An 8,720-nucleotide genomic window follows, 5' to 3' on the forward strand; every position below is an offset into this window, starting at 1 on the left:
AATAATAATGTAGTTATTCTCTATGCTATTTTCAATGTTTCAAGTGATGCAGGTGTTTTTTTCCCTGTAGGTTTTTTTAATTAAATAAGATTTTTTTATATGTTTAAAGGGGGGCTTGACCAAAAAAGTTTGAGAACCACTGTTCTCAAAGTGGTTAACAGTGGTTAAAGTTAACAGACAGTGTTTAGTGCAGTCCACATGTTTACATATGTTTATTACAGTGACTGTGAATTACCTAAAGTAGTGTGAAGCAACAGATTTGTTTTTATATTTCTGCAATCTACTTTAGTTTGTGTCATTTGTTACTGACTTTCATATTCATGTTTACATCAGGCTTATTTGTCAGTGCTTTATGTTGTCATAATTATTACATGCTTACAAGGTTGGAAGTTCAACAAATCAGTCAATATACTACTGTGATTGTAGTTGTTAAATAAAAATGTCATTCATATCAATTCATGCATCACCTAATTTCATTGTAACATATAGGCCTGGCCTACAGAAAAGAACATTTATGTTTAATCTGTCTAATAGTGTGTTGGTCATACTATACAATAATTTAACTCATAAAGAGCTTTAAAAAATAATTGCATATTAAATCGCAATCGCAATATTGGTAAAAAAAAACGCAATTAGATTATTTTCCAAAATCGTTCAGCCCTAGCCTATACCAAGTAGCTTTGTTTACCTTATGTAAATTACCTTATGTAAATGACATCCATCATTTTGATAGATAAAATGCAAAATTATTTAATCTGACATGTCTATTTTCCGATTTTTAAACAGGATATTTAATAAACATATGAACATATGAATTTATTCTCATTATACCAAGCATATGACATTGTATTTACAGAGCAGTGCATTCCCGGGTTCGTAGGATCACAGAACTCGCTTCTCTACTGTGAATAAATTGTCATCTGAATCCATAAGTTTTAATTGTTGAGGTGCCATATCAATTTATTTTTACAGCTGTCCACGTAAGAAAAAATTACCGTCCAAATAGGGCTTTTGTCTACGACACAGACTTCACAGGAGACACTTGTTAACACTAGATGTTAACGCTATGGTCAGATCAACCAAGACTGATATTAATATCTGGTGTAAATTAGTGGTCGACCGATATATCGCCAAGGCCGTTGCTGGCATTTTTCAAATATCAGCATCGGCCGATAAGTTTTTCTGTTTGGCCAATGTGTTCGAGGTGGGACTTTTATTTTGACGGCGCTGAGAGTGGCAGCGCCTGAGCATACAGCGTTCACATTCTCTTTGTTCACTGTCGTCGTTAACAGTTCTGTTTAATACGGACAGAAATCTGTCTAATAATCAGAAAACTGTTAAACAAAGGAATTAAACTGTATACAAAAAAGTATTATAACGATTGCTTTCATATTATTAGTAATAGAAAGGCAAACATTATAATACTTTCTTGTTTTCCGTCAGCATTCAGAAAATACGCATTTATATAATTTAAACAAATCTTTGAATGACTAATGAACATTTAATTAAAAAAATCTTGCAAACTTAGTCAAATCCAGCTGTGAGATCTTGTGAAGTGTGCATTTGTATCCTGCACGATCGCGTGTACTCTGCATGACGGTCGATCCGTGCGAATTCAATGCGGACAGGAGGAGAGTTCAGCTTCACTGGAGACGCGTGATCGACAAACTTTAAACTCATGATTTCAAATTATGCTTCGCTTCATGCTTTTGCCCAATGTCATATTCATGTCATTTTCACTGTGTGCTGTATGTAAAATGAGTTTTACCTTAGCTTTATTTGAAAAAATATGATTCCCAAAACTCCCAGATTACTGAGTGCCCTGTTGGTTACAGTATTTACTTCCTTTTCAATTTTATTTTTTTTAAATATTTATTTATTTGTGAAAAATACTTTGTCATTTAAAGTATGTGTTTATTTTACACATTTCTTTTTTTAATCCATTTTCAAATTATTTTAAATTTCTTAAATATTAATTAAAATAAATAAAATGATATCGGATTTATATCGGCCATCGGCCACCCTGCTTTCCAAGATATCGGCATCAGTATCGGTTGTCAAAAAACCAATATCGGTCGACCACTAGTGTAAATGGGGTCATTGTCTCGTTTGCACCTCAGCGTCAAAATAGCATCTCTTTCCACCCGTCCTATTCCTTTGTGTGGTTGTGCTTCCTTGTGCAGCTCAATTATCCTGTCTGAACCATTGGTTTACCATCAGGCCCTTGGGGAATGTTTTAAAAAAGCACTTGTGGTCTTCTAGTCCTGAGTGAGCTTTTTAGCTCTGGTCCTCTTTTGATAAGATAATCATATCCTAGTCTTGCTGCTTTTTCTCTTTTGAAGAGACCACTTTCTTCTCTTTTTGTTGCTGTCTATTTAACCTCATCTGTTGGATCTAGCATTCGAGACTGCCTCTTTCCTTCTGAGAATTGCAACTTGTTGACAAGTCCAAGTCTTCTGATGTTCCTTTTTTTTCTTCCTTGAAATCGTGTCTGTCTCAACATGTCCAAGTCTCGTATTGTAAAGACTCTCATTGTGTGTCCGTTTTTTTCTTGTTCTTTTTTTTTCTTTTCTTCTTAAATTGGTTATTCAATCTGTTACAGAACAGGGAGCCAAGTTGACTTGGTTACTTTGATGGGTGTCCTTTTAGTGTGGATGGGGGTGGCGAGTCGAGTAGAGAAGTGTGGGACTGTGAAACAGTTGAGGCTGTTTGAAGCTTTGCCTGACTTTAATCCTTGCGAACTCTTTAGAGTTTTCAGAAACTCAGGAACAAGACCTCCCTGTATTGTCCTTTTTCATGTCAACCTTTCTCATTCGCTCTCTACCCTTCTGTTTTTCTCCAGTGTGCACTGCTTTTTATTTGAAAGACTGCATTTAAGAGGCAAACGTGGCAATTGCATGACACAAGACATTGTGTTTTGTGCCACATCAGGACGTAGATGCCTTGATGTCCTAGACTTGCTGTTATCACCTGTCTGCTTCAAATTGCCTTTCTCAATGGGACGAGTCACTGGCTTACGCAGCAGCAAGGGTGAATCATCAGTCAGAGCTGAGCAGTAGTACTCTTAAGATGTTCATAGGGATTTACAGGATGTTTTCAGCCAAAAACGGGAAACTTTTTATGCGTTTTGCCTGTTCGTTTACGCGACAACATCGTTTTGGGGACTGAAAACACATATTTTTGAAAACTGGTTTCAAAGTGCAAGTTTTTGAAAACGCCACCGTTATCGCTTCCGTGTAAACACCCAAAACGGGAATCTTTGAAAATGGTGACGTCATGCACATGCGTAGTACGTGTTAGATATGTAGACACAGGGCTCACAAAATTTCAAAATCCCTGGTAGCACTTCGGGCAGGTACTCTTCAGATTTTGGTAGCCCGAAAATTAATTTAACTAGCCCAAATAAAAAAATACCTTTTTTTTTTAAATATAGAAAATCAGATAGGAGTTTAAATGTCAATCAAAAATATTTTCAATACACAAATATCAACATTAGACCATTTTTATGAAAAGGGATAACTCAAGCATATAAATTGTCAATTTGTCTTAATTGTTTAGATTTTTAGAAGGCACATTAACTTCTTTCTCATTTACAACTCTGTGTTTGCTGCGTAAAAACATGAGTTGATATTTGCATTGATCTGACCATAATCACAAAGAAAGGCTTATTGGAAATGCAAATTAATTCTCTGCCACGAGGTGGTGCTTTAGGAGCGCAGAAATATTGCGTTTTCCCCGATAACGGCTGTACACAAAGCAGCTCCGCGCTCTTAAACGCTGCTTTATCAGGAATTATAGATAAAATTAAATTAAAATGCCAACGACACGTTTCTGAGGACAGTCGGTTCCCTTCAGATACATTCAAATAAAGACATGACCCCCGCGTTTTGACTTGAAACGTGCAGCACTCATTTATTCAATGACATCATTGCCTTTTGAAGTTTAATCCAGCCGTATCGCGACTTTTGTCTTTCCGTCCCCAACTGTAAGACCTCTTGAAATTATAATTGACATTTATTATACCATTTAACATATTTAAAACTTTTTATGGCCTTAAGTTTGTCATAACTCACTTTAGGATTTTTGAAGGACCCGCGGGAGATCTGCATTTAACATAGCCTGTCGGGCAGAGTTGTGATACATTTTGGTAGCCCGACTGGAAAACACAATAGCCCCGGGACGTCGGGGGCAGTGATTTTGCGAGCCCTGAGACGTGCGCAGTACGTGTCGATTTTAAAGGCAAGCGTGAACAAACCGTTTACTAACAAGGTGACAGCGCCAACTACTGGCCTGGCATACGTAATACAGCGTTTTTGGCCGTTTTCGTGGATATGTGTAAACGCGAATCATTTTGAAAACGTTATCGTGTATACGTGAAACTTTTTAAAAACGCAAGGGAAAAACTTTTCAGTTTTTGACTACATCGTTGTTGTGTAAACTTAGCCTAAATGACTGCTCATTCAAAGATGTTTCGTTCTGCTCTAACTGTAACTTCCTTCTTCCTCTCTCCAGCATTTCTGTGTTGATTCGGATCACACATATATGGCGTTTGTGACCGTCTGCGGAGAGTTCTGCCAGGCTCAGCACCTCACCTTTGTGGACAAGTGAATTGTTAGCCACCCGCGGGACTACGCTACCCAGAGGCCTCCCTGACAGCCAGAACACTGGGCCCAGTCTGTCTCTTCTATACCCTTTTGGGATCCTGTGTAGTCCTCAAACACGCCCGCCTGACTTCCCTACAGCTTTCTCTCCCTGTAGCCAATTAGAAACTCTTCTCCTGAATGGGGTAATCTCAATTGTCTGAATTGGATGACTGAAGGATAGTCTCCTTTTTTCTTTAGTTTTCCTTTCAAGTTTCTCATCCCTTTTTTTATACATCTTTTGAACATCGTGGACTAGATCACCCTCCTTTTGACTTTTGTTTGTACTTCTAGTAGTCTAGTGTCCAGCCTCCATTGCACCCAGTATATTTTTTTTTGTCTATTTATTTTTTCATTCTGCTGAAAACTGAGCCAAAGATTTTTTTTTTTTTTAAGAAATAAAGGAACAGGAATTATAAGTACTTCATTGTAATTGTTTTAAAGACGTCTTGCCAACATGAACCGCCCTGCCGCTGTTGAGATTTCCTATGACTGCATGAGATTCCTCATCACACACAACCCCACCAACTCCACTCTCAACAAATTCACCGAGGTAAGAGAGCCGTCTAGATCTGCCTTTTGTGAATGAACTTGTCACGAAAGGGGAAACCCAAATATCCTTACTCGCACGTTTCACTCTGCCTCCCTCCTTAGGAGCTGAAGACGTTTGGGGTGAACACATTGGTGAGAGTATGTGAAGCCACCTATGACAAGGCACCAGTGGAGAAGGAGGGCATCCAGGTCCTGGTGAGTAAATGTAATTGAAGATTTGAAGAACAGTGTTTAGAGGAGGAAGGAAAGAAAAGGCACTTATTTTGCCACACTGAATGACACAGTGCTTTTCTGCAAGATCAGCTGTCCTTGCTTGATAAAAAGGCACATGTATGCCTATGCTACACTCTTGGGAACTCCCAGTGGTAATTCACCGGCACAAAAGGGCAACTAATAGTTTCTTCAGCTAGTCCAAAACTCCCACACTGGCCCCAAGCAATAGTTACTGTTAAGCCCTGTTCATTACTATTTACTGTGCCTTTTATGTTTACATTTAAATAGTAAATATTGAGCTCATATGCTCTGCAGTTCAAAAGTTTGGGTCAATAAGATCAAAAAGTGACAGTAAATAGACAGTAAATTTTTTCTGTAAATTATGTTCTTTTGAACTTTCTATTCATCAAAGAACCCCGAAAGAAAAGTATTAAGCAGCACAGCTGTTTTCAACATTATTATTAATAATAATAATAATAAAAAGAAATGTTTCTTGAACAGCCAATCAGCATGGTAGAATGATTTCTGAAGTATCATGTGACACGGAAGACTGGAGTATTGGCTAAAAATTTTAAGTAAAAATAAAAGGAATAGAAAATAGAAAACAGTTATTTGTATTATGTACAAATATTCCTGTATTTTTGCTCAAATAAATGAACAAAAGATTCTTCTTTTAAAGGCATGAAGAAAAATCTTAGACCCCAAAATTTTGAATGGGAGTGTATTACTCTTTCCTCTTAATTTTCAGTTTGATGTGCTCAGAAAGCATGCCAAGCTAAAAAAATTCAACATTGTTTCAATTTGTAAAAAACAATTTCCCATGAAAATAGAAATACTTGTGGTATTGTATAATGAGAATTGCACTGTGCTGCAATTTTAGTGACTGCTTTGTCTCATTTGAAATAGTCTTTTCTGTGACCTGATCTCAAAAGGGGAACTGAACAAGCAAAATCTCAAACATGCACTTTTCCCTCTTCAGATCAAGTAGGTCGTTTCACCCAGTGCTCTACTGATGTCACCAACAAGTGCTGTATGCGGGTGTGTGTCTAATAAAGACATCTCATTCTTAGTGGCCTTACTCAGCGTGTAAAACTTACTCAGCGTGTTGAGTCTTTATTTACACTTGACATTATCTTGTTCTGACCCTGCTGGAAAAGATAGATAGATAGGCCTCTTATCGCCGGAATTCTGATTTAATAAAGTAATAAAATAATTGTGAGAATGAAACAGAGTTTTGTCTTTGTCTTGCTTTAATTTTCTGCAGAAAATGATCTGGTTTACACACAGCTTGCTGTCTGTGAGCAAAGAGATGAACAAACAGGCTCACAGCAGCTTATAAAGACAACAATTACATTTCAAGGTGACTGAAATCTAGGCCTGTCGCAATAATCAATATATCGACTTACCACGCAATACATGTACATGACCTCAATAATTTTTGGTGACGCAATATATCGCCCATTATATTTACTTAAAAATGAATGTCACCATGTTTTGTACATTCCACTTGCGCCTGTGTCTTTTGCAGCTTCTCGTACATAACGTGGTGTAGTTGGTGCTTGTTCAAATTTTAAAAATGCTTCTACAAAAAATCTGCAGATATGGTCTTGTTTAGGGATCTGTGCTTTTGTGCATACGGACATCTGACTGCTAAGTAGTGATTGTGTTTTTCAGCAAAAGTGTGCACCATTACTTTACCGATAAAAGAAGGTCAGGGAAAAATTGATTCTATATTCAGTGGCATAAAATTTTCTTTAAAATGACAATAATATCGCTTATCACAATTATTTCTGGGGCAATATATCGCACAACAAAAAGTTGTTATCGTGACAGACCTACTGAAATCCCTTGGGTCCTCAGCCTTCGACCAACTAGGAGGCTCCCTGGAGAGTCGCCTCCATCACACCATGTCATATCTGATACATATTGCTAACGTTCATAAAAACATGTAAAGACTGATGTATGCACACTCCTGGCAAATTCACACTAGCTGAGTGACCTTTTAAAAGTTACACAAGAAAAAAAACATTTACTCTAGACTACCTTGATCATTGAATACTTATTTATTACTGATTAATGATTACATTCAAAAGATATAAAATGTTAAAAAGATATATGTAAGATAAATGTATTTGAGTGAGATCAATCAATGCAAATTTTAAAATTTCCATAACACCTCCCCGACAGGCCTCCCAGTTTTTTTACCATCTGTAATCACCTGTACTCTGCATGCTAGGTTGGTAAACAGAAGATATATTGACAGCTACAAACTAGGGCTGTGCAAAAATTCGAATGCGATTTTCATGCGCATCTCGTCAGTAAAGCCGCTCCTGTGATTAGTAGTAAATCTCCAGCACGTGCTTTCAGATGGAGCGGCATTTACTACACAGAGCCGTAGTTCACTGACAAGCTACACAAAATCGCGTCTTTACTGACGAGATGCGCATGAAAATCGCATTCGATTTTTTGCACAGCCCTACTACAAATGTATTAAAAGCAGCTATATATGGAGATATAGGCAAGCCAAAGTTTCTCATTTAAAAGAGGACATTTCAACCTTTGCTTTTGTTCCCTTTTATGTAATTGATCATTTTCCATGACCTACATAATGTTATTTGGAAATTATAAGGAAGCAAAGGTGTTAGAAGGGGAACAATATCCTTAGTTCCTTAAAGAGAAGGTACAGAGTAGTTTAAACTTTACTGTCATGGTAGTGTGGTAACAGTCAACATACTGTGTGTGTGTGTGTGATACATGGCCCATGGCATCTGTCTTAACTGCAGCTGTAATCCAATACCTGAGTAAAGATTTACATCCCTGCTATTAAAGTTCAACACCGTGCTCCTTGTCCATTTTTCTTTGGAAGTGGCTCACTCACAATTGACACAGGGAATAGCTAAATAAAGAAAGAGTAAGGTTTGATGGGGAACTAGGGATTGCATGTTTAAGGAGCATAGAAAGTGAGAGACTGCTGTGAGCTGAAGCTGTCTGCGGGAGCTGCATAGACAGTCCGTTTCCATTATCTGTCATACTCACCCACACACACTTTCTCTTTAACGTTTCCAAGCACCAGTCTCTAGGGCTGGGCGGTATATCGAGTTTGTATGATATATCGATATTTTCTTTATAAGCGATTCGATATGAGACAATACCGTTTAAATCGATATACAGTAGTTTGATACGAGCGCATCTGAAAATATAGCAGAGGACACAAACTGAGCTGCTGCGGAGAAAGTGCATAATCCAATTTGTTATTAACATATGACAAGCTTCATATTAAGGCCTTTAAAAACTGGTAAGACAGTTTATAGTTTC

General features: G+C 37.5%; 1 protein-coding gene across 1 annotated transcript in view; it reads left to right on the forward strand.

The window, feature by feature from the left end:
* The window catches only part of LOC107724335 (protein tyrosine phosphatase type IVA 2), a 50,876-nt gene that overhangs the window by 32,071 nt on the left and 10,085 nt on the right, over positions 1–8,720 (forward strand). Inside the window, exons 2-4 of the mRNA XM_016533216.1 lie at positions 4,513–4,786; positions 5,085–5,193; positions 5,295–5,387. Of these exons, the coding sequence (XP_016388702.1) occupies positions 4,782–4,786; positions 5,085–5,193; positions 5,295–5,387 (207 nt within the window). The 5' untranslated portion in view covers positions 4,513–4,781. The remainder of the gene's footprint in view (positions 1–4,512; positions 4,787–5,084; positions 5,194–5,294; positions 5,388–8,720) is intronic.

The sequence above is a fragment of the Sinocyclocheilus rhinocerous genome, unplaced genomic scaffold (genome assembly GCF_001515625.1).
Source record: "Sinocyclocheilus rhinocerous isolate Xijiao unplaced genomic scaffold, SAMN03320098_v1.1 scaffold574, whole genome shotgun sequence".
In the NCBI taxonomy this organism is placed as follows: Eukaryota; Metazoa; Chordata; class Actinopteri; order Cypriniformes; family Cyprinidae; genus Sinocyclocheilus; species Sinocyclocheilus rhinocerous.